This window comes from Mustela lutreola, chromosome 11 (genome assembly GCF_030435805.1).
Source record: "Mustela lutreola isolate mMusLut2 chromosome 11, mMusLut2.pri, whole genome shotgun sequence".
NCBI lineage: Eukaryota > Metazoa > Chordata > Mammalia > Carnivora > Mustelidae > Mustela > Mustela lutreola.
Window position 1 is genome coordinate 16578478 of NC_081300.1, and position 24896 is coordinate 16603373.

At 47.6% G+C, this 24896-nt stretch overlaps 1 protein-coding gene and 1 long non-coding RNA gene across 10 annotated transcripts in view; both read right to left on the minus strand.

The window, feature by feature from the left end:
• Positions 1 to 1218, minus strand: part of ZNF532 (zinc finger protein 532) — a 104214-nt gene extending 102996 nt beyond the window's left edge. For 3 of the 7 annotated variants that reach the window (XM_059140857.1, XM_059140856.1, XM_059140853.1), the window contains exon 1: positions 255 to 582. Coding sequence is in view for 1 of the 7 variants with exons in the window: in XM_059140862.1 (XP_058996845.1) it covers positions 319 to 400 (82 nt within the window). In the remaining 6 variants the exon portion in view is untranslated. Of the gene's footprint in view, positions 1 to 254; positions 587 to 1007 lie in introns of those variants that run through there. The other 4 variants (XM_059140859.1, XM_059140855.1, XM_059140862.1 and 1 more) reach the window with 4 other exon arrangements.
• Positions 1219 to 19653: 18435 nt separating this feature from the next.
• LOC131811357 (uncharacterized) overlaps positions 19654 to 24896 on the minus strand; it is a 45424-nt gene continuing 40181 nt past the window's right edge. For 2 of the 3 annotated variants that reach the window (XR_009345906.1, XR_009345905.1), the window contains 2 exons: positions 24614 to 24791; positions 22261 to 22770 (listed from right to left, as the gene is read on the minus strand). This is a non-coding gene — a long non-coding RNA (uncharacterized LOC131811357). Of the gene's footprint in view, positions 21545 to 22260; positions 22771 to 24613; positions 24792 to 24896 lie in introns of those variants that run through there. The other variant, XR_009345907.1, reaches the window with a different exon arrangement.

Consider the following 24896-nt stretch of genomic DNA (forward strand, 5'->3'; position numbering starts at 1 on the left):
GGCCAGCCGTCCCCAAGGCCAGGGTGGGACAGGCCGCTGCAGTCAGGCCAAGGGGCCTGAGCCTCACGCGCTCACCCCGGCCCGCAGGGGTGGGCACGAGGGGCCGGCGCGCCCGCCTCTCCCCCGCAGCCCACCCGCGCCCGGTCCTGCGCTGCCCTCGCCCCTCGCTCGCCGGCTTCCCCCCCACCCCCCGCCGCCCCCCACCCCGCCCCGGCCGCCCCTCGCCGCCCCCCGCCCCGCGGGCGCACACCCACCCCCTTCCCGGGGTTGGCCTTCGCAGCGGTCAAGCCCGGGCGTCTGGGCCGCAGCTCGGATGACCTTTGTTCAGCGCGGCGCCGCCGGCTGCGGCTGCTGTGGCTGCTGCTGCTGTCGTCGTAGCGGCGGCGGCGGCGGCTCCCATGTTACGGGCGTGTCATCTGCATTCCCGCTGCCGGGGTCTGTGTGTGCGTGTGCGGTGGAGCGGCCTCGCCGCCGCCTGCCGCCGCCGCCTCCCGGGCTGCCGGCTCCCGCGCCCCCGGGCCGCCCCGCCGCCGCGGCCTCGCCGTGCGCCCGGCCCCGGGCCCCGCGCCTCCCCGGGCGGCGCGCTCTAGGCCGCGCGGCGGCGGCGGCGGCGGCGGGGCGGCCCGCCACGCCGGGGCCTACGGCTGGGGGTGCGGGCCCGGCGGCGGCGGCGGCGGCCCGAGCGGCGAGCGAACAAAAGGGAGCGCGGCGGAGGGGGAGGGGGCGGCCGGTGGGGGAAGGGAGGACTCGGGGAGAAGGGCGGCGAGAGCGCGAAGCCCCGCGGCCGGCGGGCGCGGACGCCCGGCCGGCGCCGACTCCGACTCCGCGGCTGCGAGAGGAGCCCCGCGGACCTGCCAAGTCTCGCCCATATGGGGCTGCTGGATCGCAGCTTCGCCCCGGAGAGCGGGCTGGTGGGGCTCAGGGGATGGAGGGAGGGCTTCTCTCTCTTTCAAACGACATTTCGGGCTCTCACCCAGTCCTTTCCGTGGCCCCAAGCCGCAACTTACTCGAGTGGAAGGAAGCAAGGCCTCGCCAAAGATGGTTGAAAAAGCCCGTGAGCCTCTCCACCCAGGATCTTGAAGCCAAGGTGGTGGTTTGTTATCCTCGTAATGGTGGCAAATAAGTAAGAAGAGAGCACGCTATCTTCAGATAAATTAAATCTGAAATTCTCCCTGGAGGGGGAAGAAGGGGCTCTCTTCTGTTTAGTTAGTGGTTTGGAGCCCTTTCGCCTTAAACTGAGCCACAAAAGAATGGAAGACACCCCCTGGGGTGGGGAGAAAGCCCTGGTGTAAAAGACACGTTTTGCTTTCAGGGAAAAAGCCACTGGGGCCAGATTGAAACATGGCATGTTGAGTTCTTGTAGGATTTTTTTTTTTTTCTTTCTTTAATGGGGGAATGATACTGAGTAAACAAGATGTAATAGGTGGGTCTTTAAATTCAAGAAGGAAGATGGTGCACAAATAGAGCAAGCACGTATTGTACATACAGCAGGTGGTCCCAGCCTGCAGAACGCAGAAAGATACATGTATAAACCCCGCTCAGACCACAGAGGTGTGCATAATCGTTCACACGTCCACGAAGGAGACAATATGTTACCAACAGATCAGGTATGCTCTTTATCGGGCCCTGGGTCCCGGGTCCTACCTCGTTCACAGACGTGCACTCACTTGAGAGGTTTTTTGAAAGGAGAGAGAAACCCCATGTCAAGCTAATTGTGGCTGCCCTGGAACTAGGACAAAATGGAAGGATCTGAAAAAAAAAAAAAAAAAAAAGTCACCATAAGCTCTTAAAAAGGCTCACTTGTGTGTGAACGGATGGACTCTAAAGAGAATATTCCTCCAGTAGCACTGAAGACCCCCAGCATGGGAAGCTGTTGCTGTGTGTTATATCTTAAATTAGATTAATTGGCTTGTATTTGCAAAGTATGCTGCAAAGTTGATGCGGTTGGTTTGGTTTGTTTTTAGAGGTTTTTGGTTTTTGTTTTTGTTTTTTTTTAAATCTCAGTATGCCTCTCCTTTGCATTATCTTCCATTGAGGAAGCCATTGTTCTCGATGATGGGGACACTGTGATGTAAATTGAAAGTAGCATTTTTGCTATTTAAGACTTTTCATGTAAATGAACCGAATGATTGTCTCACGGAAGAGTCCTTGGTCTTTCATTGCAATCGGCAAATTGTTTGGAGTTGCACATAAATGGGCACGCGTATTTACACGTGTTTAGAAAGACCTCGGTAATCTGCAAATTTTGTCAGCCAGGGCACCACATTTATCAGTGTTACGAGATGATGAAATTGAAACTCTCATCTTCTTTTAGCCTGAAAACGGTGCCCGAGCTCTGTGGGTTGAGTTTCAACTTTACCTGGGCTTGATTTCATTTGAAAGGAGGCCTTTTTTCTTCTCCCAAAGGTGAGCCTTTATTAGCATGCGTGTAAAAACATTCCAGGCATTGAAGAGTATACAAGGACCTACTTAGCTGAAATCTTGATGCACTACACATACTCTGATATATGAAATTTCATAACGCACATTATCCTAGTAAATCCTAAATTCCCTAGATTTGGAATCTTTGTTTACTGAACAAGTTCCCTTGCCCTGCCCCCATTCCTTCTCTCAGGAGTTGAAAGCACAGCCCAGCAGTGTTCGAATGGTTACAAGAATTGTATTACCAAAACTAAAGTCTGGATTTCTTATTTTTATCATAAAGAGGCTTCAGTTGTACAACTGCCTCGTGGCCTCATGATGCCAAATACTTTTTAAGCAGAGCTTTTTACAAAGCCCAGTGTTTTGGTCTAACTCGCGGGAGGAAATTAGTTTGAAAGCACAATTCATCATTTGCACAAACGGCCACAGATAACATTGCATCTGCTTTTAAAAACCATAAACAACCAAAAATTTTAAAAAATAATAATTTCTTGCGCATTGTCTCTGTTCTATTTTACAAAGAGGATTGCAGAGAAATCCTTTTGCCAGGTAGACCAACAGTTAAAAGCAAAGAACCCATCCTAGTCCATTCTGTAAAATTATTGAGTTTCACAACAGAAAACACACACACACACACACACACATTGAGTGTAAGTTTTTGAAACATGACACTATCCCTCCACCAAAAAATCAACACAAAGGTTCATTCTGTTATTCTACATACGTAAGGCTATCTTGGGTACCCTTCTGCTCTGGGCAACAATAGAAGTAACTTGACTGCACGAATGAAATAAAGGATTATTTGAGTGCTGGAGATAAGAAAGAACAGAACAAAGAAATCATATTATTCTTATGCCAAATAGAAACTAAAGGAATTCCAAATCCTTTGGGATTTTGTTTGTTGCTGTTTTTTATTGCTAACTTGCAATGTCTTAGCTTTTCCTCCAATCAGTATATTGCAAAATCCCAGCTTTTCTTTCTTTCTTTTTTTTTTTTTTAATCCTTTTGTGGTTTGAAACCGGCTTTGCAGGCGCATATAGTTATCAGTCTACCCGTAATACTTCACCTCCAAATTCCACTATGAATTCGGAAATTCCTTTGTTAGAGCACACAAAAGGTGTGTTCCTTGAGGAAAAGGAGACCAAAAACGAGAAGAAAAACCTTTTCTTTATCTCACCATCAAAAGGCCTTGCAAACTACTCCTAAATTGAGTCTCCTGACCTGAGCTACATTATTTTTCACCTCAAAACTAAGGTCGGCCTAGGCGGTTATAGAGTTTAATAGGTTACATTTGCTGGCTCATTTTAAAAGAAGTGATTACACTATTCAACACTAGCATTATAATTTTAAAGATCTGGAGCTGAGTGACCAGCAAAGAAAAGAAAATCCATCCTTTTCACATCAACATATTGATAGAATCGGGATCCCCCCCCCCCACCAAAAACCATACCCTTGAAAGAAGCCATAATCAGATTTAAATTATTATTGGCCTATGAGAAATAGACTAGGGGGAGGTCTGGGAAAGGATTCCCCTTATCCTTTGTTAGTGATTTTATAAATAGATTTTCTGTAGCAAAGCCACATCCCCTTTCTTGACCCTTAGTTAGGAAATGCCTGGGAAGCCTTTCACTCAGAGACCTGAATGTGGGGAAAGTAGGGTGTCTGTCTGTGAAAAGATAAACCGGGCCATATTAAAAATATGAAGGGTTTATTTGAGGAAAAATGAACTCAAATTGGGCAGTGCCAAACCGGAAGTGGTTCCGAGCGCTCCACCCACAGGAGCCCGGGGAGAGACAAGAGAAGGTGCCGGAACAAAGAAAGGAAATGATGTGATTGGCTACAGCTTCAGCCCAGTCGGCTGTTTGTGATTGGGTGTCCTTAGCTTTTCCATTATGTGACCTTCAGGTATTTACAGGCCTAGATGTTGATTTGCGTACGTGGGCCACCATGTCATTCGAGCTGCCTGAGTCTGTGGCCTCCTTGTTTTAATTAATTTAACAGTTCAAAGTTGGCGTTCCGTAGGAGGCCCCTGGATATCTGAATGACTTCCTGAGTCCTGGCTACTAGATGGATCCGCTAAGGTTTCTCTCCTACTGTCGCTTTGGGGCCTGACTGCTGGCAAGCCAGCCTTGCCCAAGGAAAGAGAAGGACGGGGACCAAGGAAGGGGTTGTTTTATGAATTCTAGAGAATTCAGGAAAAGCCAGAGGTATGGCATTTGGTATACCAGCACAGAATCATCTTTGGGAATGGTGGGCCGGGGGGCAAGGCCTGTTGAGAATTTTGTAAGATTTCTTACCTCTTTGTAATGTTTACATTATGCCTGAGGATCTCTGAAAAGGACTGGTGTTTGGGCTTGTTTTCCACTCTCCAAGCCTAAGTGAAGGGAAGGAAAGCTAAGAAGGTGTCTGAGAAAAAGGGAGAGCCGTCCGGTTCATCTTTCAAGGAGGAGAAGGACCAGGCAGGAAATGAGGACCCAGAGAAGAACTGGTCTTCTCCAGTACAGAGGCTCCCTGGGCACTGTGCTTTTTGAATCTTCATCTTTGCCTCTGCCCCCAACACCCCCACCATCCCCACCAGTTAGCATAATGCCTTCTACATCCCACGGCTGAAGTTAACTAGTTATCGGGACGCCTGGCTGGCTTACTACGTAGAGCCTTCAACTCCTCATCTTGCCTGATAAGTTTGAGCCCCATGTTGGGTGTAGAGAAGAGAAGGAAGGAGGAGAGAAGGGGAAGGGAGGGGAGGAGGGAGGGAGGCCAGAATTAACTAGTGGTGGGACGGCATTAACTCGTTGTGAACGAAGGAATGGATACTAAGTTCCCAGGCACCTAAAAGTAAACATATCCCATAGTAAATGTAAAGAGCTTTTGCCCCTGTAGTGGAGACGACAGTGTTTTGTCCAGAACCTCGCTTCAGGAGGTATGCCCCATCCCCTAGCTCCTGAGAACATCGGCTGCTGACCACTCCCAGCGTGGTCCGTCCCTGCCCATTGTCCTGGTACTGACCTGTGCCAGTTCCTGGGAACTGTCTTCACTAAGTTGGTCCCTCCTCCTCCACCCCCTGCCCCCATGCCCTGGTCCCAGGTAGCAAGCAACTTCTTTCTGCTGATGTGGAGGTACAAAGGCTTAGCCCTCTTGCCTCGTGTGGACTACTTCTGAGGGGCCACCCAGTCCCAGAGTTCACTGTGAATGGGCTGAGGCCTTGGTCTCCACAGCACCGTTGCCCAAGCCTCTCATTCTGCCTAATCCTGCCTTCCTCACTCCCTCACACGTCTTCCTCCAGAGATTTTCCAGAGCCCGTTTCCAGGACACTCAGCCCCAGCTCCCCATGGACTCCATTCTCTGATGACTCCCATTCCCTCTCGTCTACTTCATCATGGTGCGCTACGGATTCTACCTTCCCGGTACCTCGTGATTCCAGTCCCTTCTCTCCACATCCTTCACCAGATTCAACGCTTAGCCCATCCGTCCCTTCAGTTCCCATCCCCTAACTGATCTTCATGCCTCCAATCTGACCAACCTCCAGTACATTCTCCAGGCTACTTTCTAAAGGTATCATCTTGCCACGCCTCTGCTTGAACCTCTCCATTTCTCTCCATTGTCCACAGAAAAAGGTGCAGGCTGTGTAAGCAATGAAGCCCCTTTGCCTGTCCACATCCCTTGCCCTTTCCTCCTCCATTCCAAGATGCAGCCTTCTAGAACTTTCTGTTATTGCCACGAGACCTTATTGCTTTCACCATCAGGCCTTCACCCTGCTGTTTCCTCTTTCTGGGAGCTCTACCACCCAAGCCCCTTTGTCTTATTGCCATGTATTATCTTTAGGCCTAATTTATGTCTCTCACGTGGATAAGTCTTCCCTGACTTCTCCCCCCACACACAAGCTGAGTCTGGGTGTCCCTAATGTGTGTCCCTATATTGTCCTTCCCACACAATATTTGAGATATATTTGCCTCCCTCTACGAGACAAGAAACTTGTGAGATCGGGCACAATGATACTTCGGCTCACTGAAGTCTTCCCAAGGCTGCCACATAGAGAAAGACACTTAAAAATTAGGAGTTCAGAACATCAACCTTAATTAAACACCAACGGGGTTGTTGATTTTTTTTTTTCAATGACATTTAGAGATAAGAGAAGATCAAGTACTTTACAATTTTTGCTAGACTTAATGACACATTTATTTCTTGCCGAAAGACCCAAAGTCACATCTCACTAGGGAAACATTGGTTATTCCTGGAAAGGGAGAAAATACAAACAAATGTTGAACGATGAAAATAATAACCAGAAAATATGACTACAAAATAAAATACATTCATTTGTCAGCAAACAGTTGGAAGACGCTTAGAAAATATTGCTGTAGATTTGAAGAAACACGTATTAGAATAAATTACACAGTGTGGGAGGATTGCCCTACTGTTGAAAGAAAAGTACAGCTATTTCTAACATGCCGCTGCTTAGGGTATATGTCTGATCCTGTTCTGATCAGGACCTTCCATTAAAACCTATTGTTTTATGAACCACTCAATAAAACCTTAGCAGAGAAGGGATATTCTCAATAATAAAATACTTCCGTAGCCAAAATAATATGCACATATAATTTTTAAGGTTTTATTTATTTATTTACTTACTTACTTATATTAGTTGTCTCTACACCCAGTATGGGGCTCGAACTCATAACCCCAAGATCAAGAGTTTCAAGCTCTTCCAACTGAGACAGCCAGGCTCCCCATGTATATAATTTTTTAAACTGTGTAACAACAACTAAAAAAGCTGCTTCTCTACAGCAATTTAAAATTCTGGGATTAAATTTTAAAAATTCCAAGACGCAAATTTTACCACTGAATCATTCACAGATAAGCTACTGAAGCCAAAAAACCGAAGCCAAAAGTTTTATAGATTGTTACTGTCAGGGAGGAAGAATTCCCTCTGCTCTTCAAGGTCCTTCTAGCTGGACTAAGACTAAGAATGACACGAGACAAGATTAACAGGAGAAAATCAAATTTAATAGCCTACCTAGGGGAATCCACCCAGATTGGGAAGTTCCAAACAGTACAGCAACAAGATGCTTCATGGGAGCTAAAAAGAGGGGTAGGGTCGGAGGATACAAAGGGGAGAAAAGATCGTTAGCCGGAAAGGGAGAGGAGACGTCTGGAACACAAAGGTTGCTCTGTTATGCAGATAAATTACTTTGGTAAAGAGGAATCTCTCTTAATACCTCCCTTCCTGGTACAGCAGGGCAGTTGAGGGGGAAGCAAAGAGCTTCTGAACCTGCTGGGTTTGGCTGGCTACTAACTTGAAATAATGTTCAAGCCAACGTGGCCCATCTTGGGGAGGCCAGCCCTTGTGAAGTTCATTTCATTTTCAAAGGGGGTAAGAAAGTCTTTGCAACCCTCCCTTTACAAAGAACTCTACTGCTCTTTTTTTTTTTTTTTTTTTTTTAAGATACTTATTTATTTGACAGAGAGAGCACCAGTAGGGGAAGTGGCAGGCCGAGGGAGAGGGAGAAGCATTCTCCCTGCTGAGCAGGGACTCCACCATCCTCCCCCACTCCCCTGCCTACAATGTGGAGTTGGATCCCAGGACCCCGGCATCATGACCAGAATGGAAGGCAGATGCTTAACCAACTGAGCCACCCAGGCACCCCTCTACTGGTCTTTGAAAGAGAAGGCATTTCTATTGAAATATTTGTATCACACAGTAGTTTGCTGGTTATGTCAAAGAACTTAGAGATGAGTTATTCGCTGTCCTTTTAAAAAGAGGAGTTTCAAATTTGCTGATCTTTGGTAAATGCTGTCTGTAATATGCTATCTGGCGGAAATATGTTAGAACAAAAATGTTTAATCTGATACTTTAAGGTAAAGAGAACATTTAACCATGAAAAAGAAAGTGATTGCTTTCAGGAAGAAACTCGTGCTATGGAGAGAGCATTTTAGAAACAGATGTTTGGAAATCACTCGTAGTTCGATGCTAAAAATTATGTAAGAGTATAACCTTTGACAGCTATCAGATACGTACACTTAAAATATCATAAACAATTTTCAAACCGTTAACAACAGTTCCCAGATGAAGAGTTTCAGTGTGCTTGAAATCTATGTGTTTAAAATACAAAAATGCAAATGCCACATCTTCCGATTTACATTGCAGGAATGATGGACCGACTTTGGGAAACAGGGATTCATCAACTAAATTTCAACTAAACATTTTGCTTAGTTGGTAGGTGGAACTGAAAAACAAGCATTAGGGGGCGCCTGCCTGGCTCAGTTGGAAGACATGTGCGTCTTGATCTCGAGGTTGTGATTTCAAGCCCCAGGATGGGAGTAGAGATTATTTTAAAATCAGGAAGGAAGGAAGGAAGGAAAAAGAAAAGAAAGGAAAGACAGACAAGCATTATTATTAAGTATATGGTGGAAATAAATGACTTCTTCCAATGGTACATAACTTTGCGAAGCATCTTTTCCCAGTAGGACAGCTTTGAGAAAAACTAAGGTTGAAATAAATGGAATTTAGAACAAGATCTTCAAATCATCTTGTCATAACGTGTTATTCCAAGATTTCCAAAAAAGAAGCATGTTCAATATTCAAAATTTTAATGAAAGCAAAATTACTCCATACTGCTACTAAAGAAAAGTAAATTGGGACGCCTGGGTGGCTCAGTTGGTTGAACAACTTCCTTCGGCTCGGGTCATGATCCCAGAGTCCCGGGATCGAGTCCCACATCGGTCTCCCAGCTCCACGGGGAGTCTGCTTCTCCCTCTGACCTTCTCCTCGCTCATGCTCTCTCACTGTCTCTCTCTCAAATAAATAAATAAAAATCTAAAAATAAAAATAAAAATAAAAATAAATAAAGAAAAGTAAATTTTTAAAGATTTTATTTATTTGAGAGTGAGAATGAGTGAGTGTGGGGAGGGGCAGTGGGAGGAGCAGCCGCAGACTCCCTGCTGAGTGGGGAGCCTGCGGGGCGGGGGTGGGGGTGGGGGAGGTGGAGGGGTGGGTGGAGGGGCCTCCATCCCAGGACTCTGAGACCATGACCTGAGCCCCCAGGTGCCTCTAAAGAGTAGTAAATTTCAATGACGTTGTTTAGTCCACCATAATTTCAACCTTCTTTGACTTCTATTTTTGTGTATAATTTGTAACATGACATATTAGCATAGCACTCCCTGTTTTGAATTTAAAAGTGAACACAGGAGTGTGACTGAGCTAGTGGGTGAAAAAATGTCCTTGAGCGGGCAAGCTCAACGTTTGCTGGCCACAGGGCAAACGCGTACTCACTCCTTACTGTCCCTGCACTGACAGCGTAGATTTGGGTAAATATAATGCCTGTGGCGCTCATTGAGCCCGATCCAAGCATGAGATAAGTAACATCACCACAGTCTCCATCTCAGTCTCCATCTCAGCCACTGACCGAACTTAAATGCTGCCTGGACGGCTCCCTCACAGACGGTTCCTGGAGCCTCCCTTTCTGGCCGAGCCTTTCCCTGATCCTTCTATCTTGTCCCTCCCGCTGCGGGCCATACAGGGCTGTCCCCTCAACTGTAGCCGAGGGGAATTCAGAGCATAAACCACAAGCCGGGAAGCGACATTAGGCACCAGACAGGTGCACAGAGCTCACCAGCTTTGCAGACGGAGCAGTGAGGAAGGCCCTCCAGGTGCTATCATCTGTCCATAGTCTTTCAACCAGCGCATCTCTTACCTTCTAAACACAAATTAAGTCAAAGACGAATAAGGTAGGACCCATTCTCTTGGGGCATAAAATCAATCCTCTGGCCCCTTTTTGGCTGCCTCCCTTAATGAAATGATGGTCTGCAAGATTTTCTCTATTTGGACAATTCTGCTTGGGACACCTCTCACCAGCCCCTTCTGGAACCTTCCTCTTCTTCCCTTAACTTCCCTGAGGCTTTTCCCCTTTCCAAAAAGATCATTCCTTCTCAGGCTTTCTTCTTAGCTGCTTTTTCTGCATTCCTATGTTAAACATGCATTCTTTTTTAAAGATTTTATTTATTTATTTGACACAGAGAGAGAGAGCACAAGCAGGAGGAGCAGCAGGCAGGAGAGGGAGAAGCAGCCTCCCCATGGAGCAAGAAGCCCAACGCGGAACTCAATTCCAGGACCCCAGGATCACGACCAGCACAGAAACAAGAGTCAGGCACCCAGGCGCCCCAGATTTGGGTTTTTGGGGTGGGGTTTTTTTTCCATTAAAAAAAAAATTATTTATTTGACAGACAGAGATCACAAGTAGGCAGAGAGGCAGGCAGAGAGAGAGAGAGAGGAGGAAGCAGCTGCCCTGCCCAGCAGAAAGCCCGATGCGGGGCTCGATCCCAGGAGTCCGGGATCGTGACCTGAGCCGAAGGCAGAGGCTTTAACCCATTGAGCCACCAGGCGCCCCTATTTTTTTTTCTCCTTAAAATAAGCTCTACACCCAGTGTGGGACTTGAACTCATAAAACCGACTCACGAGCTCTACTGACAGAGCAGGCCAGGTGTACCCAAAGCCCTTCTTTTTTAAATCTTCCCCTATTGGGTAAACACATTTGCACTCAGGGTTTTAAGTACCTGCGCTGATGTTCCTCAAATCTGTTTTTAGCGCTCAAATGTCCTCTAACTCCAGATCACAATAAACCACCCAGGAAATGAGAGAAATCACTGACAACCATTTCCAACTCAGGAGGTCCAAAATGGTACCTCCTCCTCTTCCTTCCCGGGCGGCCAGTACGTGACTCAGTGGCACCACACCCACTTCCCCAGTCCCCTGTCCTATTACACTCCTCCCTCCACATCCAGAGAGTGAGGCCGGTTCGTCCCACACTCTCCGCGAGATTCGCTGTTTCTATCTGCACTGATGCCCTGTTGTAAGCGGTTGTCCATCACCTGGTCTTACAGACATGTCGCTAATCACTAACCTCGCCCTTGAACAACCCGTTTATCAGAGTAAATACGGAGCAACCATGTTATTCCTCTCATCTGAAAGAAAAAGGTCCCTCTTGTCAGAAGCTGGCTTCCCAGATACGACCAACACAACCACTGGACAAGGCAAAGCCAAGTTCAAGGCTTACCTATGAGACAACACCTGGAAAGCTTGAGCAGTACCTGGAGGGGGTGGGGGTTTGGGTGACGTCCGGTGAAGAGTGTATAGAGAACCGGAAGCTTGGCTTAAGGTGGGTCTCTCAGTGCAGGAATTTGGCTAAGAGGTATGAGTCCAGGATTGCTGGTAACAGCAAGGAGAGGGATTTAAAGAATTTTAGAGCACAAATGCTTATGCCCTTTCCACTGAAAAGCTGATGGGTTTTCGAAGAATTTTCTCTAAGAAACAATCAAACTCTTGGCTTGGGCAAGAGAGTTCTGGAAGAAATGCTAATTAAGGCAATGAAATTGCAAAGTAATGTTAATGCAGATACTAAGGTGTAGCTTAAGTTCTCCAAGTAGCGGCTGAGGTCAGGGGTAGCCGGCTGTTCCTTCCAGTCTGAGGTCAGATAAGGCCTGGTGACCCGAAGGAAAGACAACATTTGCAGAAGTATCCCCTAGAACCTACTAGAAAGTAAAGCCTTTGGATAAGTAAGAAAATTTTCAGTAAAAGGGTCTGGTCGTTTTATCCTTCGAAAATCCACAGTCTTGCCGTAAAAGGGGGGCAGATCTTGCTACCTGTAAATCCAAGACCATCACAGGACACCTGCATGATCAGGTAAGTGGGATCTGAGGGAGGCACTGGGCAGATCTGGGAGAAGAATTGTGTTTAAACTTTTTAGCCTCTTAACCTCTTTATTATTTTTTTAAAGATTTTTTTAATTTTTAGGGTTGCCTGGGGGGCTCACTCGGTTGGGTGTCTTGCCTTCTGGCTCAGGTCATGATTCCCAGGTCCTGGGACGGAGCTGTGCATCGGCTCCCTGCTCAGTGGGGAGCTTGTTTCTCCCTCTCAATCTCCTTCTGTGCTTGTTTCTCCCTCTTTCTCTCTTTTTTTTTTTTTTAATTTTATTTATTTATTTGACAGATCACAAGTAGGCCGAGAGGCAGGCAGAGAGAGGAAGGGAAGCAGGCTCCCTGCTGAGCAGAGAGAGCCCCATGTGGGGCTCGATCCCAGGACCCCAGGATCATGACCTGAGCCGAACGCAGAGGCTTAACCCATTGAGCCACCCAGGCGCCCCTCTCCCTCTCTCAAATAAACTATCTTTTTAAAAAGTTCAGTTTTTTTTTTTTTTTTTAAATTATCTGTTCATCCAACATGGGGCTTGAACTAACAACCCCAAGATCCAGAGTCACACACCCCACCAACTGAGCCAGCCAGGTGCCCCTTCCAACCATTTTGTCTCATGTTAAAATATTTCTAGGGGCGCCTGGTTGGCTCAGTGGCTTAAAGCCTCTGCCTTCGGCTCAGGTCATGATCCCGGGTACTTGGGATCAAGCCCTGCAAAGCCCCACATCACATTGGGCTCTCTCCTCAGCAGGGAGCCTGCTTCCCTTCCTCTCTGCCGGCCTCTCTGCCTACTTGTCATCTCTCTCTGTCAAATAAATAAATAAAAATCTTTTTTTTTTATTTTTTAAAAATAATTTATTTATTTATTTGACAGAAATCACAAGTAGGCAGAGAGACAGGTTGGGGAAGGGGGCAGAAGCAGGCTCCCTCCTGGGCTCGATCCCAGGACCCTGAGATCATGACCTGAGCCAAAAGCAGAAGCTTAACCCACTGAACCAGCCAGGCACCCCTATTTCTGTTGTGTCTGCTAGGAAACAAGAGAAGAAGAAAACCTTTTTTTTTAAATTACCGTTCCTAGCAAACATGTGAATAAACACTTAAAATTAAACAGCAAAAGCCCATGAACAAATACAAAGCCAGGGAAGGCCTCCCTTTGTCCCAGAGCCATGGCTCCTAGGCAGCATTTGGAAAACCATCCTTGATCTGTTAGAAGGGGTACTTTCCGACAGTGGATGCTACAGTCCTGAGGCGTACGTGCCAGTGTAGAAACAACAGGGACACTCAACCTTACGCCAAACTCCGATGCTGGAGGCCGGGATCTGAAGCAGCCCTTCCGATAGCCGACTGGCCTGCCTTTAGAGACCCAGCATGCAGGGAAGTGCCTACCGTCAGCTCGCGAAAGTCCCCTCCCGCTGTGCCCAGGGTAGACCTTTGAGGCTGAATTCCGTCCCCAGACCATGCTCAACAGTCTCGCGTACTGCCCTGCTTCGTTCCCACTCTTCGTCCTTTTCTACCCAACCACCCAGACGTCGGGTGGGGGGGGGGGGCAGGGCAGAACTAGCAACCGAGCAGCTAACAGATCTTCCGCTGGCGACTGAGTGCCTGCTGGTGCAGAGTCCAAGTCCTGGAGCTAGAACTGCATCTCAGGGCCTCTGCAGTACAGTTCCTGCTCCCTCCGAGGCTCCTCCCACCAACACTTACCTGCTTGGCTTCCTCCCCCTCCCCTCTCGGCTCAATTGTCACCTGGTCCTAGGGAGCATTTCTGATCCACTGATCAATGGCACCCTCCCATCTCCTTCCATCCTCAGCTGGCCGTTGACTCTGCTTTATCTGCCCCGTAGCATTGCCACCACCCGGCTTTATTTTTAAGATCACCAGATACCTTCAGATGCCATCTTCAGAACATGCTTACACTAAAAAATCATTCATCCTTTGTCAGAAATTCAAATTTAACTGGGCGTCTTGTATTTTTCACTTCTATTGCCTCTCTCCTTCCCACTCCCAACAGGAACTGCCTGCGGCCCAGATGGGGTCTTCTGGATTCACTGCTCCAAATACCCAACACCTTGCATTCTGGGGCCTCGCCAGGCTTAGCACAGAGCAGGAACTCATCAGTTTACGGAACGAAGGAAGAAAGCACAAAAGCGGTACAGCACTGAGGACGTAGCGCTAACCGGGCAAAGCATGCCACATTCCCATCTGGCTTCCGCGGTCTCCTTGGAAAATTTCCAATTGTAACGGGGATTCCAAGGATGTAAACGATTGCTTTCGGGTCCAGATACTGGATTAAGACCACCAGTACATACTAGCCCACTAAACCCCGGGCAAAGGACAGCTTACAAATCCTGCTGACACAAATCTAAATTGAGCCATAAATGGTGGCAGTAAAAACAGAATCCTTTTTTTTTTTTTTTTTTTTTTTTTTAAAACATACCCCCACCCCATCCATTCCTTGTCTTGCCAAGCAAGCCCCCAGGGACAATCCCCGGATTTCCTTCCCCAACTGCATTCACTCTTACTCCTCGGTGGAGCTCTGGTTCCCATAAGCTCGAAAACAAAACTACATCCATCAAATACTGTCCTCTACGGTGAGTCTTTAAAATGCTTGGACGTGTCTAGGGTGATAGTTTGGGCAGCTTCATTTGATGTTCTGACAACTGAGTATTGTTAGCTTTGACTCGGTTACTTAGAGGAGACTTTGTAATTCTCCCCCAATCACTCATGTGTGTTTACTCAGCTAAGTAACTCTCGTGACCCGTGGCATTCCTCTTTCGGGTCTCTTCCAGGGGCAGGAAGCCGGGGAGGAGGTGGAAGCTCAAACAGCACACCTTTTCTACCCAGCAACAGGACCTGAGTGCTTCTTGCCATGATTTAAAGTTGAAATTAACACCCGGAAAGAAACCAACATTTGTTTTCCTCTTCCTGTTCCACACCCCACCCATCTGGAGGAAAAGAAATGGGGGGGGGAACCACCGGAAACTATTTACCTTTACATAAATAAATTGCCATGTATGGTTTTTTTTTTACTAATTCCTCTAAGGTCTGCTGCGCCTTAACCCTCCAGAGTAGTTCCAAGCAGTGCAGGTCTCGGAACATCCTGGGGGAAAGGACCAAGTACCAAGAACACAGCGGGGGAGACGCAGGAAGAAAGTGAGGCTAACAGTTTAGGCAGATGCTGTTGAAAACCTGCCCAGAACATTGTCAAGATCCAAGAATCCACCCCAAAAAGAAAAAGCCAAACTGATGCCAAACCTAGACAGCCCGGCAGGCTGGAGCCAAGGTTCAGAATAGAAATCCCAGAGCGCATGCCCTGGGCTGCTTTGCATTAGATCTCTTGGGAATCTGTTGTGGTTTGTCCCACACAACATGGTTTCTGAAGTTCATGAAACATTGTCCTGCCGTAACGTGCAAACGTTCGGTATTCTGACCAGCGTCTTTACGCACTCAGTAGTTGTACTAGAAGGAGTGAAGACTTCATTGAGCTTTTGAGTGGACGGGACTCCTCCTATGCTGGCAATGACCAGTTTGCCAGTTTATTCTACTGTGATTCTTGGGTCTGTCTCCTAGTACCTTGGATTTTCCTTGAGCTGCCAGTAGTTACTTCTGCCTTTCTAGCAGACCTGCTTCTGGCAGCTCCTCTTTTTTTTTTTTAATTTATTTGACAGACAAAGATTACAAGTAGGCAGAGAGAAAGGAGGAAGCAGGCTCCCCCGGAGCAGAGAGCCTGATGTGGGGCTCCATCCCAGGACCCTGGGATCATGACCTGAGCCAAAGGCAAGGCTTTAACTCAGTGGGCCACCCAGGCACCCCAGCTCCTCCTCTTCTAATGAGGTTATAGAAACCAAGTTTGTAAGGAAGCAGGACTAAGCCGAGAGGAGGAGCTCCAAGTTCCTGGAGTCTCCATCTTCCCGGCAACTTCTAAGCTGCCCCTCCCTTGGCAATCCTCAGGTACATTTTATAGAGCCAGCTGTGCCCCTGACTTAGCTGACTTGCTGTGTGAGCTGTCCTAGCAAAGACCATACCCAACACATAGGGGGGACTTTCTCTGGGCCAGGTCCTGGCAAAGTACTTTGCTCTGTATCTTGTCTCATTTAACACATGTTCTCTCCTGTGAGCCTAAGAGTTGGGTCCTGGGACTTATCTCTGTTTACAAACGAGGCTTTCTCCAGCACCCGGCCTTCCACAGTGGTCAGCGCTCAGTCCGGCCGTCGGGCACCATTTTCTGTTGATCAGTGCTCAACATGGAATCCACGCTTGAAAGCCCTGCGTCATCCACAGCCCTCCTTCAGCCTTCCCTCCACAATCTAATTGTTGCTGAGCCTGTGGAACCCTGTCTTTAACACTATGTCTCTTAGGACAAAATCCAACTCCGTTATGTGGTTTACAAACTCCTCCCAAATCCAACCCTAGCTTACCCCCCTCAGCCTCTCCTCTGGCCCAGATCCTCTGGCAAGAAACACTCAAAATAATTCGTCAGAGTCTTGCTCTTGGAAGAAAGCTGTCTTGCCTTGAGAGCTCTGCACCAGGGCTCTCAGGTTCTCCGCCTCTGCTGGGCTAACTCTACAATTCCTGTCACAGCATGGAAGCCACTTCCTCTGGGGAACCTCAGAGACCTCGCCCTTGACTTAGGTCCTCCAGCTAGGAGCTCCAGTAACACCCTCATGTCCCCCCATCGCTGCCTTTATGCCACAGCACTAGGCTTACTTGCCTTTCTCCCTTGTGCACGGCAGGCTCAGTGAGGGTAAGGACCCTGATGTCTGATTCACTGTTGTATTCCCAAAAAGTAGCCACAATCATTATCCATTCAACACACGATGGAGAAACTACCATGCACCACGCTCTAGGATCCTTCCTCGAGGATTACTTAGCATAAACTTCCTAAACTCACTGGACAACCCAGCTGGTAGATTAGGAAAGTGAGCTGTAATTTCCCGTTTAAAAAGAAATTGATCAAGGTCTCAGCTATTAAAAAAAAAAAAAAAGTCTTTGCCCAGCCCTGGTCGGCCTTAGAGGTTCCCAGGAGTGGAATGTCCCTGATGGAACTCAGAAATAAGGTCAAAAATTTGCCTCAGCGGCGAACTATTAAAAAACCTCACATGAAAGTCCTGAAATAGACAACGTTCTCTTAAGAGACAAAGCCTGCCAAGGCAAGACGAGACTGTACTCCAGCGGAGGGTATTAGCATATCTAAAGAAAGAATGTGTCAATCACACGAGGGGGGGGTTAGCTTAGAACCTTGGGAAAATAAACTCGAGTCGGTATCCTTCTTTGACAGCGCCCACCCAGAACCTTCCCCGGCTGGAGGTGCCAGCTACTGCGGGTGTAGCCCGGCTCCAAAAGGATGCACCAGCAGCTGAATCAGCCGCTTACCTCCTCCGCTCTAGTTCCCGCAACCCGAGTGCAATTCCGCTTCCGCCTTCAGGCAGAGGCTAATAATAGCTCCCACGTGCTTGGTCTGTAGCCTGGGCTAGGCACCTTGGGTACACTCCTCGCTGCGTTTCAGCCCCACACAGCCCAGCTTCCGGCCAAGGAACCCACGCCTCCGGGAGCTAGAGGACTTGTCCAAGGTCAAACTGCAGATACCGAGAGCGAGCTGGGGTTTGCATCCCGGCTCGCCCAGCTCCCGGGCGCAGGACAGCTTCACCTCTCCCCGGCGTGCCCCGCCCACGCGAGCATGCCTGGACCAGGGAGAGCTGTTTCTCTTTGTAGAAAATAACTGAGTTGGCATTCTGGTTTATGCCCCCGCTTTATGCAGGACTGGTTTCATGCATGTCTTCTCTGAGCAGCAAATCCATCTCAGTAGGGTGATACTGAACGGTGTTCGCTCCCATAGACGGTCTTCGACCACAGCGCCCCCCTTGCCTCCCAACAACTCCCAAGAACACTGAAGTGGTCCCCTGTCTCTATGCTTGTCCTGTCTCCCTCCGCCTGCCCTCCTGAGAGCTCTCCTTTCAAAACAGCCACCATCATTTATAGGCACTTGGCATCCCGCTAGGGACTGAAGGTAGAATAAATAAATGGGTGCTTTCCTCAAACCATTTAACAAAAGAAACCATTTTAATATCCCAGGGGTTACACTTTTGCCAATGAAAGGGATAATCGCAGAGTCATTGTGGCAGGACAGTAGGGGTAACCTGGGACGGGTCTGTCTATGCACCCTATGCACTTGGAAGTGGTGGGGGAGATGTAACTGCAGCCTTGGTTCAGCCATTGTATCCCTGTGTGACCTTGGGAAAGTCACTTAACCTTTTAGCTTACGCATTGATGGGCACCCAATTCATGATTTTGGACCTTTTCCTCCCTCAGATCTATACAGGCAGGACTGTAGTGATGAGAGCAAGACCTCAGTGCCTCATTAAAGACGGAAAACCATCCCATTAGGTCCAAATGCGTGGAAACATATTCATGATTATTCAAATGATCTCCCGTAATACAGTATAATCAACGCCGGCTTCATAAATATTCATTTCCACTGTGCTAATCACTCTGTAATCTCACAAAAGGGTGTGCCTCTGTAAGCCTCTTCCCTTTGGCCATCTCCTCTCTGCTCCCTTTGTCTGATACTCTTCTGCACTCTTAAACCTCCGAAGGTCTTCCTAGGTCTTTGCAACCTCATTCAGGGTAAAGATATTTCTGGTTCTGATCTAAAGCTTTCTTTATTTACTTCTATCTTTAGCTTATTCTACCAGAAGGTTATCTCTGTTCTGTAAAGTATATCTGACCGAGGCCCCACAGCTCTAGATTCTTGGGCATTGTACTCCGTTGATATTCCCTGTAATGGATAAGAGGTTCTCTTCACATGTATAAATGGGCGTCCGGGGCAGAGCAGTGTGCCCAGGGTGGAGGGCCACCCAGAAGAATAACACCTTCTAGTCTTCAAGGATAAACACAAAGGAAACAATGCTCTGTAATAAGGGGTAGAATGAAGCGGAGACTTACAAGGCAAAAGCTAGCATGTTGGGAGCAGCTGGGGGCCAGCGAGCACCAGGGGGAGCCTGGAGATACAGACAGAGGGGGCAGCTCAGGCCTGAGTGGCATTCAGAGTCTCTATTCCTGCTGATCCCTGAATGGTCACACTCGATATTTTCTCCTCACCCCGCCTGGCGTCTGTTTCTCCTAAGTTGACACATTAGCCATTGATTGCAGCAACCATGTACTAAGGTTAGTAAATGCATGTGAATTCGAGCAAAGCAGAAGGCTTATAGGAAGATCCCTGTAAGACCGATGAATCAGTGGAAGTTACTCCTTTAAATGAAGTCCCCAAGGGGTGCCTGCGTGGTTCAGTTGGTTAAGCCTCTGACTTCAGCTCAGGTCCTAATCTCAGGATCCTGGATTGAGCCCCACGTCCTCATGTGTCACATTCAGTCTGGGGTTTGCTTCTCCCTCTGTTCCTCCCCCCAGCTCCCCCGCCCCCCTTCCTGTGCTCTTCCTGTCTCTCTCTCAAATAAATAAATAAAATCTTTGAAAAAATAAAAATAAGTGGAGTCTCCAAGGAGCTTGTTTCCAGTCACTAGGACTTTAGATACTAGCCCTTTATCTGATACATCATTTGCAAATAATCTTCTCCCATTCGGCCAGTTATCTTGGTACAGTGGCAAGGAAAAGCCCTTATTCCTGCAAGGAACGGCATTTGCATGCATAAAACCATGTGGAGCAGAACACAGGGTCAGTGGTACCCTCATTTTTTATTGGTCGCACCCAGAATAGGGCCCAATATAGTTTGTGCATTTGATGGTAAGGAAGTCTAAGGCATTTATATCTTCTGATGGAAAAAGTCACAGGGGCAAGAGGAATGTTTTTGCAGTTAAGGACTTGGGAAATTCCAGAACTGGAATAGAAAGAACAAAATTAAAGGGGAAACGGACAGTCCAAGCTAACATCACCTCTAGGCCCAGAGGGAAGTGTAAGTTTTCTATATTGTATGCTCCTCTGTAAGATATGCAGAAATTTCACTGTTGTCTTTAATTTTATATGAGAACCACTTTACTTCTCAAGCATTTCAGGGTGTAACGAAAACCCACGGCTGCTTATAGCTTGAATAGGAATCATCCTTTACAAATGAGAAGCTGATTTCTCCTAAGCGCTGAAAATGTATAGGATGAAAATGAATGGACCATAGTCTCTAAAGCAGCGTTTTCAGTGATTTCATTTGTCTTCTTAAAGGCAGGAAAATAAGCTAGCTTGTCAGAGAAAGCTGCCTTCTACAGGAGACGTGAGAATACCGCCACGGCAGAAAAAGCACGTGGGGTGATAAAAGCCATTATCAATTTTTCATGGTTGATTTGTCAGTGGCGTCGGAGAGATAAATAATATTATTTTCTAATCCAGAAGGGTCTCCTACCTGAGACTTGCAACATTATTTCGAAAATCAACAGAGCCTTTTCTTCCCAGGGATTGTCCCCCAAATCGGGAGTCCCTGGTTTGATTTAATGAGATTTACACAAAGGGAGTTGTCAGTAACCACAGAAACAGGGCAGAGTTTTCATAATGATTATGTTTGAATTGTATTCCAGTCTGAAAAGAGCCTTTTTAATTATAGGATTTTGGGGGGGGCGGGGTGTAGGAAAGCTAAAGAGGGAGCGGGGAGGGCCTCTAGTATTTCAAGGCCAGAGACTGAAATGTCTTTTATCTATTTAAAAGGATAGCAGGTGGGCTCCACTAACAAGTCTTAACCCCAGGACTTGGTGAAACCCTGCAGAAAATGTTTTTCATTTTCAACCCGACGTATTTGCTGGTTCTTCACTTCTTTAAATTGCAAGCTCTTCAAATAGAGCTTAGCAGGCCTGGGGGAGGTGGAGGAAAGTTCGGCCAAGGACTGTCCACAGGATTTAGAAATACCTGTGCCGAACAGAGTTCCTGGCGTCTCAATTTAGCTCTGCAGGCGGCCAGGCCCAGAATCTGCGGCTCCCAGACCGCAGGAGGTGGGCCTGTTTGGAGCAGATATTGGGCCCTGAGGCCCGGCCTCTTGATTTACCAGTACCAGAGCTGGGATTTTTGGGACAATGTTGGGTAATGCCAGCCCATCTGCATTGCTCTAGTTTAAATTTTCACTTCAAGCCTGATGACATCTTGGGAGGAGCACAGTTGAGTGAACCTTACAAATGCTCAGTAGAAGGCTACATCCAACCACGGAAGGTCAGGGCCCAGAGCCCGGTCCACCTGTGAGTCATGGTCGGAGGTCCAAGATCACCTCAGCATCCCTTTGAGTTCCTGTCGTCTCAGGATCAACCCCTCCTCCCCCATTCATTTTCTTTTCTAATTAAGCGTATGGAGGTATAATTTAAATATACAGTTTAACTCTTGAAGCAAATGGAATGGCATTTCAGTGGATTCGCAAAACAGGTTATTTCTCATTCATATCCCGGCTTGTGCTGCTCAGTCGGTTCTCCCCCAGGCCGTGCGAGGGGGATGCTGACTGTCCCCATCGGGTGCTTCTGCCATCTTGACAAAAAAAAGACACCCAAGTAGTCAATGAGCACATGAAAAAGCATTCAGTGGGGCGCCTGGGTGGGGCTCAGTGGGTTAAAGCCTCTGCCTTCGGCTCAGGTCATGATCCCAGGGTCCTGGGTTGGAGCCCCACAATGGGCTCCCTGCTTAGTGTGGAGTCGACTTCTCCCTCTGCCCCTCCCCTGCTCGTGCTCTCTCTCTCTCTCTCTCACTTCCACACACACTCTCTCTCTCAAATAAATAAATAAATAAATAAAATCTTTAAAAAAGGATTCTAAACAAATAGTCTACTTAATGACATGCATACTAAAATGTATGGGGGGCGGGGCGCCTGGGTGGCTCAGTGGGTTAAGCCGCTGCCTTCTGCTCAGGTCCTGATCCCAGGGTCCTGGAATCGAGCAGTGCATCAGGCTCTCTGCGAAACAGGGGGCCTGTTCCCCTTCCTCTCTTTCTGCCTGCCTCTCTGCCTACTTGTGATCTCTGTCAAATAAATAAATAAAATCTTTTAAAAAAGAAAATTGTATGGGGGGGAGTGTTCTCAGAAATGCATTTAGAAGAGACAGACTAAGGGTTGGTTGGAAGGATGTGTGGCGGGCACACACGCAATGAAGCAAATGTAATAAAATGAAGATGGGTGGTTGGTGTTCACTGTACAGCTCCTTCAACTTCTCTGTAAGTTTTTTTTTTTTTAATTTTATTTATTTATTTGAGAGAGAATGAGTGAGAGAGAGAGCATGAGAGAGGAGAAGGTCAGAGGGAGAAGCAGACTCCCCAAGGAGCTGGGAGCCCGAGGCGGGACTCCATCCTGGAAGTCCAGGATCATGACCTGAGCCAAAGACAGTCGCTCAACCAACTGAGCCATATAAGAAGCCCCACTTCTCTGTAACTTTAAAATTTTTTCACAATAAAATGTCAGGTGGGGAGAGGAGCAGACAGGAGCTGGCTTCGGGACAGCTGCTCATCAGTGCCAGCAGGGACCCAGATGCCTTCTAGGTTTTATTCCATCGGTCCCACCAAGTTGGCTCCCACTCTCGGGCTCGTCCATCTCGTGGTTTTCAGACACCTGCTGCGCTGCAGTCATCCCACCGCTCTTTGAGGGAGCAGGAGGCAAAGACCTGATTTGCTGCCTCTGTCTCCGTTCTGCTGGAAAGGCCGAGCTTTTGCAGGAAACTCCCTGTTCCCCATCTCTGTCCTGAGCTGTGTCTCATGGCCAGCTGTACCTGCAAGAGAAGAGGGCAGGTGAGTAATTAGCCGGGCACATTGCCAGCCCCACCCTCCCACCTTTGGTTCACTAGCAAAGAGGGTGGGGTGGACACTGAGGAGACATCCTAAGGGTGCCTGTCCCACCCTGTTGCTGGTCACGCTGCCGGGTTTCTGACGCAGCCGGTCGTGTCGGGGGTACGCCCATTTCTCTGATCCTGGCATTTGTCCACATTCACTGGCAGTATAAAGACATCCCAAAATATGTGTGATTCTGTAAGTACAGGGCTGAAGACCCCCCCACAGCTGGGGGGCGGGGGTCACACCCAGCCTGGGGGGTCCTGTTGGGATCATGAGGCACGTAGCTGAAAATGGACTTTACCCAGGCAAGAAATCCAATAATAGCCCAGAAATGAGATGCCTTGAATTTCTTCTGTTTTGAGATGACATTTATATAGCACATTAAAAAACAACGAGATCAACATCTGTCTTCTTTGGGCAGAGGTACCATTCAGCGTGCCCAACACACCTGTGTGTGTCGCTTGGTACAAACTGATGGGAATGACCTTGGCCCTGAGATACAGCAGCCACTGCAGGTCTGCTAGTTCAGTACCAGCAAGGGTTTTAAATAAGATTTTATTTGAGGGGCTCCTGTGTGGCTCATTGGGTTAAAGCCTCTGCCTTCGGCTCAGGTCATAATCCCAGGGTCCTGGGATCTGCATTGGACTCTCTGCTCAGCGGGGAGCCTGCCTCCTCGCCTCTCTCTGCCTGCCTCTGCCTACTTGTGATCTCTGTCAAATAAATAAATAAAATCTTAAAAAGAAAAAAAAAGTTTTTACTTTAGAGAGAGAGAATGGGGGGGGTTCGAAGGAGAAACAGACTCCCCACTGAGCAGGGAGCCCCATGAGGGGCTCAGTCCTAGGACCCTGGGATCGTGACCTGAGCCAACAACAGACGCTTAGCCAAATGAACCACCCAGGCACCCCCAGCAGGTGTTTTATTAATTTGGAATCTGAACTATCTAGCGGCTCAATCCTCCTCTTCCTTCTAGCAGACCTTATTTGTGATTAGATGAAGTCCTTCTATTTTTAGATCCGAAGTAAAACACAAACCTTAGAACAAGATAAAATCTTTATTTAATTATTAACTATCACCAATGGGCATTAGCAAACTTTTTTTTTTTAAGTAATCCCTACACTCAATGTGGGGCTCCAGCTCATGGCCCAGAGATCAAGAGTCACGTGCTCTATTGGCCGAGACGGCCAGGAGCCCCAAAACCATTCTTTTAAAAAGATTTCATTTATTTATTGATAGAGGGAGAGCACACAAGCAGCAGGGAGAATGAGAGGGGCAGGGAGAAGCAGGCTCCCTGCTGAGCAGGAATACAATGGGGGCTCGATCCCAGGATGCTGGGACCATGACCTGAGCCGAAGGCAAATGCTTAACCAACTGAGCCACCCAGGCACCCCCATTTTTTTTTTAAGTCCTAAGAAAAGGAAATGATCACTTAGCCAGTCCCCTCGGACAGTCTCTCTCCTTGGCCGCTGTGAGATTACGGAGTCCTAATCTCTGTTTGAGGAGTTTCTGTTTCTCCTCCTCCCCTAATCCTGCCTTCTCCAAGTTCAAACTCAAATTCAACTTCCATGTATACTACTTAACTTGCTGGCATTGGGTGAGTAGTTAACTTCTCTGGGTTTCAGGTTCCTTATCTGTAAGAAAGAAACCAATAGTATCTGGACAGGATTGATGTGAAGAGTCAGTGGAAAGAAGTACTGAAAACCAGGATGGCACAGGACCCAATGCAATCAAGCTTCGTAGATGTTAGCCTCTTTCCTTTATTACAACAGATGTCACTGCCCTTACCATGTAAACATTTTTAAAAAGGGGCAACTGGGTCACTCAGTCCGTTAAGCAGATGACTCTTGGCTTAGGTTCAGGTCCTGATTTCAGGGTTCTGGGGTCGAATGGGCTCTGGCTCAGCAGGGATCCTGCGTGAAGATTCTCCTTCCCTCTTGCTCGGCCTCTCCCCCTGCTCTTCTCCCTAAAAATAAAATATAAACAAACAAACAATAAAATTTAAAAAGCTATGTTATCCATTGTTTATTATTATTATTATTTAAAATATTTTATTGATTTAGCTGATAGA